We start from the raw sequence: 12,679 nt of genomic DNA on the forward strand, positions 1-12,679 counted from the left end.
ATGAAGGAATTAAAATTTTTTTTTCAAGTCATAAGAGTAAACTTAAACAGAAAGATACACCATGTTTGGTTTTTTTTTATCATTTTATTCTCTTTTTCATCATGATAAGTGTACTCTTATCCCCACCACCTATTTCCCCCATCCCCCCACCCCCACATTCCCTCTGGTAACCATCAGTTTGTTGTCTATAGTTAAGAGTCTGTTTCTTGGTTTGTCTCTTTTTTTTAATTTGCTCATTTGTTTCTTAAATGCTACATATGAGTGAAATCATGGTATTTGTCTTTCTCTGATGACTTATTTTGCTTAGCATTATACTCTCTAGTGCCATCCATGTCATTGCAAATGGCAAGATTCCATTCTTTTTTATGGTTGAGTAATATTCCATTATATATGTATATATATATATATGCGTCACATCTTCTTTATCCATTCATCTATTGATGGACAGTTGGGCTGCCCCATAGTTTGGCTATTACAATGCTGCCAGAAACATAGGGGTGTATGTATCCCTTTGGATTAGTGTTTTCATATTTTGGGAGTAAATATACAGTAGTGCGATTCCGGGATCATAGGGTAGTTTTACTTTTAATTTTTTGAGGAACCTCCACACTGTTTTCCACAGCGGCTGCACCAGTTTGCATTCCTACCAACAGCGTAGGAGGGCTCATTTTTCTCCACATCCTCACCAACATTTGTTACTTCTTGTGTTTTTTATTTTAGCCGTTCTGACAGGTGTCAGGTGATCTCTCATTGTAGTTTTGATTTGTATTTCCCTGATGATGAGTGACGTTGAGCATTTTTTCAGTTGTCGGTTGGCCATCTGGGTGTCTTCTTTGGAGAAATGTCTGTTCGTATCTTCTGGCCATTTTTAATTGGATTATTTGGTTTTGGGGTATTGAGTTATATCAGTTCATTACATATTTTGGATATTAACCCTTTATCGGATGTCATTTGCAAATATCTTCTCCCATTCTGTAGGCTGCCTTTTAGTTTTGTTGGTATTTCCTTCACTGTGCAGAAGATTTTAGTTTTGATGTAGTCCCAGTAGTTTATTTTTGCTTTTATTTACCTTGCCTCAGGAGACATATCTAGAAAAATGTTGCTATGGCTCATGTCAGAGAAATTACTGACTGTGATCTTTTCAAGGATTTTTATGGTTTCAGGTCTCACATTTAGGCCTTTAATCCATTTTGCGTTTATTTTTGCATATGGTAAAATGAAGTGGTCCAGTTTCATTCTTTTGCATAAGGCTGTCCAGTTTTCCCAATACCATTTGTTGAAGAGACTTTTTCCCATTGAATATTCATTCTCCTTTGTTGAAGACTTTTGACCATATACTTGTGGGTTTATTTCTGGGTTTTCTGTTCTATTCCACTGATCTATATGTCTATTTTTATGCCAGTACCATACTGTTTTAATTACTACCTCTTTGTAATATAACTTGAAATCTGAGATTGTGATGCCTCCAGTTTTTTCTTTTTCAAGGTTGCTTTGGCTATTCGAGGTCTTTTATGGTTCCATACAAATTTTAGAATTGTTTGTTCTAGTTCTGTGAAAAATGCTGTTGGTATTTTAATAGGGATTGCATTAAATGTGTAGATTGCTTTGGATAGTATAGACATTTTAACAATATTTGTTCTTCCAACCCATAAGCATGGAATGTCTTTCCATTTCTTTGCATCATCGTTAATTTCTTTCATCAGTGTTTTATAGTTTTCAGAATACAGGTCTTTCACCTCTTTGGTTAACTTAATTCCTAGATATTTCATTGTTTGTAGTGCAATTGTAAATGGGATTATTTTCTTAATTTCACTTTTTGTTGTTTATTAGTATATAGGAATGCAACAGACTTCTTCTGTACAATGATTTTATATCCTGTGACTTTACTGAATTTATTTACCAGCTCTATACCATGTTCTTTTTTTAAGATTTTATTTATTTATTTGACAGAGAGAGAGCGTGAGAGCACAAGCAGGGAGAGCAGCAGAGGGAGAGAGAGAAGCAGGGCCCCTACTGATCAGGGAGCCTGCCGTAGGGCTCCATCCCAGGACCCTGGGATCATGACCCTTGCCGAAGGCAGACACTTAACAGACTGAGCCACCCAGGCACCCCTACACCATTTTTTTTTTTAAGATTTTATTTATTTGTCGGAGAGAGCGAGCGAGCACAAGCAGGGGCAGCGGCAGGCAGAGGGAGAAGCAGGCTCTCCACTGAGCAAGGAGCCCAATGCAGGACTCAGTATCAGGACCCAGGGAATTCATGACCTGAGCCGAAGGCGGACGCCTAACCAACTGGGAGCCACCCAAGGGTCCCCCTACACCATGTTCTTAATTGGAAAGATTCAACATCATAAAGATGCCCATCATTCCACAGTTAATTTTAAAGTTATGATCAAATTAAAGTACCAACAGATCATTTTTCTGGAATCACACAAGCTAATTCTAAAGTTCATATGATATGGCTAATAATAATTGGTCTTAACAAATATTTCTACTTACCTTGTTTCTCTGTCTTAATTGCTGTGCCCCCAGGCCCAGGCTCATAAACAGTCCCTTAATAAACATGTATGGGTGAACCAAGGAGGAGGAGATCACTGCCTGGGTTGACTGATGGCTGCTTCTGAGATGGTTGATTCCAGCATGCTCTTATCTTCTTAGAGCTCTGGATGCATCTCTCAAGAGCCGTGGGCCAGTGGTGGTGTGTACTGACTGTACTCTTGAGTACATTGAGAAAGCACATGCAAAGTGGCCACCGCCGTTCCTACTGTTGTCACTCTAATCGAGCTCTGTGCATTGCTGGTACAACGATATGGGTTGAAATTAATTGCCACTGGAAATGTCTTTACACTGTGATTTTACATTGAGACAAAAAGTTACCATGTCCCTTCAAAAAAAAAAAAATGTTATGTCAGGAAAGTCACAACAATAGAACAGCAAAGTAATCAGTAAATTAGAACAATCAGTAAAGCAAGTACTTGTCATTGTGGGAATGACAAAGTCCATACTTTCTTGCCAAGCAACAACCAAGAGCCTAAGAAATGAAAACACCCACAAAGAGGTGAAGCTGTTTTGTTTCATTGCAGGCTGCCCAGCAGAAGCCAAGCAGGGCAAACAATGGAGAAATTACAAAGTTCATCCGAAGAGATGAAAATGGCAAGCCGGGAGAGACTGCTGTGACTGCCCCGGATGAGTATCACTAAGCGTGTGTCGGATTTCAACGGGTGGCTTTTTTTCCTCTTTCACATAAAGTTACAGCATCTCTTACTATTTTAGAAGGCAGCAAATACAGCATGTGGTTTGCCTAACAGAAAATTCCCCATCCTCTCCTCCACTACATCCCAGGGGCAAGGGCATCTATTTCCCACATTATTTACTAATTTTTTTAAGGAATAAAGTTCAACGGCTTGTTTATTTCTTCCCAGGGTGGAGGGAAGGGAGGAGAGGCTGATTTCATGTGTCCCCATGTCAAACTGCTCGAACTGAGTGAACAGTGGCCACAAATCAAAACTGCATGAGGTCTGGGCGCCTGGGTAGCTCAGTTGGTTAAGCGACTGCCTTCGGCTCAGGTCATGATCCTGGAGTCCCTGGATCGAGTCCCGCATTGGGCTCCCTGCTCAGCAGGGAGTCTGCTTCTCCCTCTGACCCTAACCCCTCTCATGTGCTCTCTCTCAAACAAATAAATAAAATCTTTAAAAAAAAAAAATTGCATGAGGTCTCTCAAAGGGAAGCTGGTTAAAACAAGTATGGCTCATCCATACACTGAAATGCTATGCAGCTGTTAAAACGACTGGGGTGACTGTAGGTACTGATGCAGACATTATTACAAAAATAAATAGGGAAGGAAAGGTAAGATGCCTCTCACTGTAATGTGCACATTCTCTATGGAAAGGAAGTCAGGGGAGACCACTAGCAAGTCAGGCTCTCTTCCAATGGTCAAGCCTTGAGGTTGGGACCTCATCCTCATCTTAGAGATATGCTAGTGATCACACAACCAGCAAATGGCAGAGCTGGGATTTAAATCCAGGCAATCTGGCGCCAGGACCTTTGCTCTCAGGCACTATCCCCTGCTAGTGAGGGCTTTTCCCTCTGGGTTTCGGGGGAGGCTATGGAAGCAAGAGTAGTAGGACAAAAACAACCCAGTGTATACTATTCTATTGAATTTTTGCCAGGTGTGCATTACTAATTTTTAAGATAAATTTTAAAAAGATTATGTACTAGGAATGTCTTGTTGGAAAACCATGGGTAATAGAAAAAATAAGGTGAAGCTAGACAGTGAAGTAAATAGGGTGTGAAAACAAGTGCTCGGGTTTGTGACTGGCTGAGCCCTTTGATGTACCTGAACTTGGGCAGTCTGAGTGGCTCTGAGAACCTTCGGATACCTGGAATGGCTTCCTCTCTGCTGGCCTCACTCTAATTTGACAGGCCTTCCAAGACGAGACAGGATCTGAGCATGAGGGTAAAAAACATCAGGTTTTGGAGTCAAAAGCCCGATTCTCATTCTGACCCTCCCCTTTCAAAGGGTCCCAGGGCAAGTTGTCTTCCTTTACCTCATGTGTCTGTAAAATGGAGATATTACACATCTCATAAGGTTGATGGGAAAGTTAAAAGAGGGGATGTGTGCTAAGGATAAGGAGGGGCATAAAGTGCGTGCTCAATTAGTGCTTGCTATTATTATCCTGTTATTGGCCAGGATTGAAACCTCAACTTTGATTCTGGTAACAACTGTTGTTTTCCCCAGAAACAATACATATTTTCCTCTCCATGTTTCTCCTTAAAAGAAATGTCAGATCCTAGGGACGCCTGGGTAGCTCAGTTGGTTAAACATCTGACTCGATTTTGGCTCGAGGCATGATCTCAGGGTCCTGGGATCAAGACCCCTGTCGGGCTCTGCACTCAGCTGGGAGTCTGCTTAATTCTCTTTCTCCCTCTGCCCCTTCCCCAACTCATGCTCTCTCTCAAATAAACAAAATTAAAAAAAAAAAATTAAGATCCCGAACTAGATCTAGCTTTATTCCCATAATGACACTGAATGCCCAAAGTCCTGCCAGGTAGATACCGTTATTTCCCCGCTTCAGAAATGAGGACACTAAGGCTCAAAGAAATACTGTAACTTGCCCAAGGTGCCCCAGCTGGGGAAGGCAAACCAGACTTAACCCACATCATTGCAACTTCTATGCCCTTCTATTCTGCCCATTACACCCTGCTACCCGCCCCCTGTACATCTCACAAGGCCAAATCTGAGAAGCCATCCCAGACAGCAACAATTGCACTAAACTGCTGTCTCTCCAGTGCATCTTCCAAGTCACAGACTACCCTTAGTTCAAAACTTGGACTGCTTATTGTTCTCCAAAGGTGACTGAATTCCTCAAAGGTAGGAAATGGACTGAGTCTACTCTTTGAGCCCCCCAAATACACAACTTATCAAGTTGCCCCCAACTTAATTTTAGGTACCCAGTCAAGTTGAAAAGTGGGAGACTGTGTGCATTCCTAAATGCCCATGGCAATTGTTAGTCATCAACTAAGCTTACCCTTCCATGCTGCAGCATTACAAGAAATGCAAAGAAAAATATCCCAAATGAAGATAGCCCAATACCGACCACATTATTTAACCCTCAAATTCTCAGCAAATATATGCATTAACACTCGCAAGCCTACTCAACCACAAGCATTTCTTGATGCAAGAATTAGTAAACAAATATCAAGTCCCCTCATACCACATTAAAGCAGACTTGACTATATGTCCAACTTAGAGAAACACCTGTCCACCATCAAGTGATGTGCTGTACCTTTCTATACGCCTGGGGAGGCTGGTCTTACAGACCTAACTCTTCTGTTACTGGGACACTTATTTCTTGGTGATTCAGTCTAACTGCCCATGGATTTCCTGTCAAGGGCATCCAACTGTGTGTACTGCTCTCAACTCCATAAACCTAGCAGCAAAGAAAGGCTTCAGGGATGAACCCAGAACCCTTCAAGTGGGCAGAAATTGTAGGATTAGTATATTTAGGAATCCCAAAATGGATTGTGCTGACAGTATCCACAAAGCCCACCTGATTTCAGCTGTTAACCACTTGCCAAGCACAAGGCTAGCTTGTGCAAGTATAAAAATTAGTGTTAACAGTAGTGTGCAGACTGGGAAACGGGATTGCTGGCATTTCTGTGTCATTATTTTTAGTTAAAAAACTCATTGCCTTTGGGAAGAAAAAGCCTGGAAGTATAAACCTAAACCACAAACTCTACTGCTGAATTTTGGAGGAAAAAAAAAAAAGTCTGTTGCTCTAAAACCGTTAGAATACAACATTAAAAGGCAAGTGGCCAGGGATGGTGCATTGTCATGCTATTTAGTGCAACAGTCTTCTCATCATTACCCCAAACTCTACCACCAATTCTGTTTATGAAATAAAGTTGCTTGCTGGTTAAGTTAGAGATCAATTATGAAGAAGCTAAATTCAAAAATACTTAAATTCAGGCACGTGCTAATTGGTACTATCTTCTGAATCCAAAGCCCCAAGTGTTAACTATTCATCTACTATGCAATACATAAAAGAAACAAGAACCCAGAATTTTCAGAAAACGGAATCCATTCTCTCCATTTAGGGCAATTCTACACTTCTAATCATGTAGTTACCTGAAGGAGACCTTTCTAAAATGATTCCAATACAAATGTTGTGGATCCATGCGTGCAAATTAGTGCCAATTTATGCCAAAAGAGAACTGTTTTATAAGGTAAATCAGGACTTTGTCAGATACCAGGTTTGAGTTGTCCATTCAAGTCAGCTGCACCCTCCATGTTGGAAATATCATTATCACTTAAGAAACAGAGCTGCAATAAAATCCTGCATTAAGCTTTTTCCCTTACAGACCAGAAAATGCTTATGGATCCTAAACCATCTGAAGTGACTGGGGAGGAAGAGTTGGGAGAGAGGTGTGAACTATTATGGCAAATAAAGTAATTCCACACATAAAGATATTCTTCTAATTTATATTTTATTGCATTATGAAAATAATACATTTGGCAAAGTAATCTAGGCTCCAAATTGAAATAAAAGGAAATTCTGAAGAAAGTGTACTGATTATTTTTTAAATGTGAAATATTAAATGTATCCTAACCAATACATACTAGCATTCTTATTAGGCCAATAATCCAATAAATCTAATTATAATAATTCCACATAAAATTACAAGGCGTTTTTGCATTCATCCATTTTACGATTAGCACAAATCTTGAGAGAACTGAGCTTCATTTGATCAAAACCAATGTAATTAAGAAACTCCTGTTCAGAAGACAATTTGAAACACTATCCAAAATTTTTATTTCCTTTGGTTCTACAAGTTGCCTTTTCATCCTTATCAAGTTACATTTCTCATAATCAAACATTGTAGCAGCTATAGATTCTGCTATAGTACCTTTATAAGTAAACTAGTATATTACATTTACATTATTTGAAAAATTACTGATTTTACAAATGCAAAAATGCACAAATACATGCCTATCTACACCAGCAAAACAAAGGACTCTGAACCTCCATGCTTTAACAGGCTACACCTTCTGGGGCAGGATTTCTGGGATGCCTTTCTAAGCCAAAGGGTTATAGCTCTCTGATGGGGAATTCACTGCTCTGTTCACACTGCTGAAAGGTGTAGTTACAATAAACCCTAACTGGATTAAATTTATCTAATAACCAACAATTAAAATATGACATTTTCCACTACTCATTTCTGTTCTGCTACATTTTCAGAACTGAAAAGATGGTATTTTTTAAAATGTACTAGGGTAATGTTTTCACTTGTTTTTTAAAAGGGGAAAGTGCTAAAAACATACCACATATATATTCTGTATCCTCATCAGCATTTCAAGTTCTTTTTACATGTTGGGTTCAGAGTCTAGATTCTAACAGGTAAACAATCTGCTCAAGGCCAAAAAAAAAAAAAAAAAGAAAGAAAAAGAAAAAAGAAAATAACATTTTTAATCACTGAGGTCTTGCTTCTTCATTTAGGTCTTTTAATATGACTTTGCTGATGTGTGTTAAGATAATGTGCCTAAAATTAGCCTTTAAAAAATTCACATCTGAATCAGTTACTATTAGAACTGAGGTTTTCATTAAGCAAAGTCTGTGTAAGTGCACCTACGCATACTTGCGGAAATCTACTTCCAAATGGGCATCAGTATCTTAAACCAGCTGAACAAGGTTTCCCAGTTTAACTACAAAAGTATTCCACCTATCCTAAAGGAGATATTTATTCCATTAGCATTCTACAATTATCTGTATAAACAGCAACAAGTTTGATCTAGGATCAACGTATGAATATCTAATAAATATTAAAACTATTAAACTATAGATTAAAATGCAGATCTCTCATAGAGTTAAGTGATGGCATTTTGGTACATTCACCATTATTGTACTTTATTTAATAAAGAAATACATTTGCCCTTGCAAAAATAGCAACTGCAAGTTTACAAATAAAACCACAGACCTCAAAGTCATGACGCTAAATCTTCAACTTATAACCAACAAAAGTAAACTGATTTGTTTACAAATGGTCCATGGCACAATTAAAACAAAAAATATCAAAAGGTCACAGGATCTTAAAGAATATGTTTATTGACAATAATTTCATAAATATTCTAAAGAAAATTTCAAAATTTCTAAACTTAAAATGTTTAAAATCTATTCTCATTGGCAAAATATCCCTCAACAAAATAATAGGTCAATAGGCCACTACAAATGAATGTCACATTTAAAATTGGCTTCAACATTTTTGCAAAAAAATCTTTAAAAATTTACAATGTGTGATTTTTCTCCCCTCCTGGGTACAGTAAATATTCAGTTTTTATGTCAACTACTAGACATATTCTTAAATGTATCACCAAGCTGCTGTGAACCTGACAGTCAAGTCAGTCAGTAGTATATTTACCCTATAAACATAAACGGAGCCAAATCATTTTGGTAATTTAGTCATAGCAATTTAAGTAGTCAAAATGCAAAAGTTGTGGTTGCCACCCACATCACCCCAAAGATTATGATACAGTGTCAGAAAGTGTTTGCATCAGTTTTATAAGTTCATCTGTGTACTTCAGTATCTGAAACTAAAAAAGGGATTCTTCTGTATTTTGATAAAAATGTACTCGAATATTTCATAACATTAATATTTATTGCTTTATATGAATACTGTATTGAAAGCCCAAGCATTCAGTTTACACACAGAAATTATACAATTATATACCGCTTCACAAAGGCAGTGAACACATCACATTCTACAAAATCTACTTTACAGAAATTTAAAAATTCTAAATATCAAAAGGTACAGCTGAAGAAACAGGTATAAATTTGGCAGCCAGTAATTTTGACAGGGAAGTTGCAGTTTGCATGACTTTTAAATATGTGAATTTGAAAATACTGAGTTTAGAGTAATCATTGTGCTTTGTGTTAATCTGAAAAATATAACACTGGCTGTCGAAGAAGCATGTTCAAAAATATTTAATTCACTTCAAAATGTCATACAAATTATGGTGGTTTCTATGCACCCCTAAAGCTTCAGTCATTTAGCTCCAGTACATTACTATAGTAATATATTAATTTTTCCAGTACAGTGGGGTTTCATACCTTTGACATTTGCATACTCTAGAATAATTTAGAAAGAAATGTGTAATATTCACAATGTTCAGAAAAGCAAGCAAAAGGTCAAGGAACCTGCCGGGTTCTTCTGAGATGGTCTCATGTCAGCATTCATTCTATAAAACAGTAAGCTAATGTTTGAACACAGTTTCCAAGATAAAGCGTATTTTCTCATAAATAATGAAGTCTTTTTCTCAGGCACCTCAGAAGTATACAAAAGAATTTTAGTTTGAACAGATCTCTTGGAATGTGTTTAACCTGGTATTTCAACAGACTTATTTCCAGGGTTTCACAAGGGCCAGATTTTATTTGAATTACTCAGAAGAGAAACTGAAACTGTCTTCTGAAAGAGGTGAACTCAATCATTACCAATAGAAAAAGTATCCACTGTATTCATCTCTTATAGAAACAGAAAAATATAACATTTCCCCCCTTAGAATAATATATATATATATGTATATATGACTTAAAGTTCCACTGTACATAGTCAAACAATAAAATCTGGAAACCAGCATGAAACCCTATAATTCACATGTTAAAATGTTGAAACTATGACCAAAATATGAAAACTGCTAGAGTTGTCAGAAAGAGACAAGACAAAAAGATTTCTTGCATATGTATAAACTAAATGTGATAATTTCCAAAAGGTTTTCAAAATTATAATTATTACCTTCCAGTTTAAAAACTTTAATTCTTAAAAAAAAAAAAAAAAAAAAATCTATACACAAACCACTGATTTGACCAGACCGAAAAAAAAGTCAGCGGTAAGCAGGACCCAGAGGAGCTGATATTCACAGTTCTTACATGTACAACTCTTTCAGGATTTATCCCATAAAGTACTTTATTTTACAACCTGCTTCTCTTGTAAAACTAAAGGTCCACTTTATTACATAAAAGTTTTATACAGTGTAAAACCAGAACTGTATGTAAAATACTGCATCTACATGTTTCTAAATAATTAGTCTTGTTCCATTGGTTCATCTGTGACTTCTGTGGTTTCGTCGTCATTTTCCATGGATGACTCTGAGAGAATCTCTCCAGTTTTACTGGAGTTGGATCCTACTAATTCTTCTGTCTCATGGCAATCAGAACCACTACTTACAGGGCCTGTATTTTCACTACCTTCAGAATGTAAATCTTTCTCAGCTTGAGTCAGATCAGATTCCTCCATTTGATTATTTTCCTCAGAAGTCTCTTCATTCACAGTTAAGGCATCATCAGATTCTTTTTCTTGATTTTTTCTTTCTGGGATCATTTCTCTTGATGTCATAAAAGACTCTAAAAATAAGCAAATGTTGTTGTAGTTAAATTTTATTTTCAAAATACCTCCACAGTTAAGTTTCATGAATTCTGATATTCTACAGTTCAAATCATATCCCCTGAAACTCAGCAGCAACTACATACAGGTGGGAGAAAAGCCCAACATCAGCATTATAAGGAGTTCCATTATGTTAAATTCTTTCACGCAAAATGAAGTACAAGAATTTGAGGATCTCCTTACTCCACCCTTTTACAGATGGTCTCTAAATACCTTCTTCTTCCTCTTCATCCTCTTCTTCATCCTCTTCTGTACAGTGCTGCCTGGTACAAGTACTTTCCTTGTCTTTATCCTGAGGTGACGACGATGGTTCTGTTTCTTCTACCATAACCGAAGCAATTTCACTGGAAGATGTTTGACTGGCTGTCTCTCTGACTTCACTTTCTTTGTCAAACCTCAGTCTTTTTACCTCATGCCCCTCGGCCTCCACAGCATCTTCATCTGGATGTTTATTTTTTATAGGGCTCACTGAGGAACCTTCTGATTCAGATGTCGCAGAGTCACTGTAAATGTTTTTTTAAAGTGTCATTAATAAAGACAGTTTTCTTCATCTTCCACATTCTCATTTTTAAGGTCTAATAATTTTTAAAACTGTATTTCTGTCTCAAAGTTAAATTATAACATCTGGGTAAAGAAAAACACAAGAGAATAATTTCAAGGGAACCTAAACTGTGTTAAGAATATTTCCCACTAGAATTAGTGAACAAGTTATACGGCATTTCTGTTCAATTCTCAAGTTAAATGTCTTCCCATAAGGGAACTACAAGTCTTCCAGATGGACATACTCATTAAGACCTCTCACTCGTTTAGTCTGCTTTCCCTTAATGTGATGCAGAAAATCCGAGATGGGATATAAATAAAAGGTTTCCTTTAATGATCTCCAATGAGAAATAACTCACAAAATTTTCAACTCATTTATAAATCTTTTCAGGTTACTTTCAAAAACAAGAAACAGAAAACACCAGAACCACTTTACTTTCTTAAGATCCTATTATAAATAGGATCTCCCCAAATTAGCAGTTTTAAGCATTCTCTCTGACCATCTTCATCCATGTGCTAATGCTGAGAATGTCCAGAAGCCACAGACCACACTAAAACCTTGCTGTGTTCCTCAAAACAAGAGTATATAGTAAATAACGAGTGCTGAAAACAATGGATAAATGTCAACTTATTTTGAAAACATTTTTTGTTTTTAAATATAAATCACATACAAACCTGTGATTTTTGTCCTCATTTTGCTGTAAGTTTGACTCTTTGCTGTCTGTGCTCTCAGGCAAGCCATTTGTTGTCATCGGGACTGACAAAGAAACCTTTGGTCGATTAAGTGGCCTGGGTGTTCCAGGCCCATTTATATTAGACCTAGGATAAGATAAATGAACATCATTTTCCCATTTTGGTAAGAAGTCACCCTCCCAAGGTTTGCTTATGTGAAGACATCACAGAAGTATTTACTCTAACTTTGACTTTCAGATTTAAGGGTTACCAAATTAATTGTTTAGTATATCCTGTATCTTCCATAAAATGCCCAACTTTATTTAAGAAAGTATATTGAACCTGCTTCTCAAAATTAGGAAAATACAATTTCTCTGGATATTAAAATCAATAATCTCACCGTTCAGTATAACTTGGTGAATTTCCAGGAAACATAACACCATTCATTCGATTTAAACTATTGGAATTGTTTTTCCTATGAGAAAAGAAAAAACACTATTATAGATCATTTAGTTCTTTAATTCAGTAAGAGC

At 37.0% G+C, this 12,679-nt stretch overlaps 1 protein-coding gene across 3 annotated transcripts in view; it reads right to left on the reverse strand.

Annotated features, from left to right (window-relative positions):
- Positions 1-6,965: 6,965 nt before the first annotated feature.
- Positions 6,966-12,679, reverse strand: part of PPP4R2 (protein phosphatase 4 regulatory subunit 2) — a 60,818-nt gene continuing 55,104 nt past the window's right edge. For 2 of the 3 annotated variants that reach the window (XM_044916644.1, XM_044916643.1), the window contains exons 5-8: positions 12,547-12,621; positions 12,150-12,293; positions 11,148-11,437; positions 6,966-10,894 (exon numbers count right to left, since the gene is read on the reverse strand). In XM_044916644.1, coding sequence (XP_044772579.1) covers positions 10,575-10,894; positions 11,148-11,437; positions 12,150-12,293; positions 12,547-12,621 — 829 coding nt within the window. In that variant the 3' untranslated portion in view covers positions 6,966-10,574. The remainder of the gene's footprint in view (positions 10,895-11,147; positions 11,438-12,149; positions 12,294-12,546; positions 12,622-12,679) is intronic. The other variant, XM_021694881.2, reaches the window with a different exon arrangement.

This window comes from Neomonachus schauinslandi, chromosome 1 (genome assembly GCF_002201575.2).
Source record: "Neomonachus schauinslandi chromosome 1, ASM220157v2, whole genome shotgun sequence".
In the NCBI taxonomy this organism is placed as follows: Eukaryota; Metazoa; Chordata; class Mammalia; order Carnivora; family Phocidae; genus Neomonachus; species Neomonachus schauinslandi.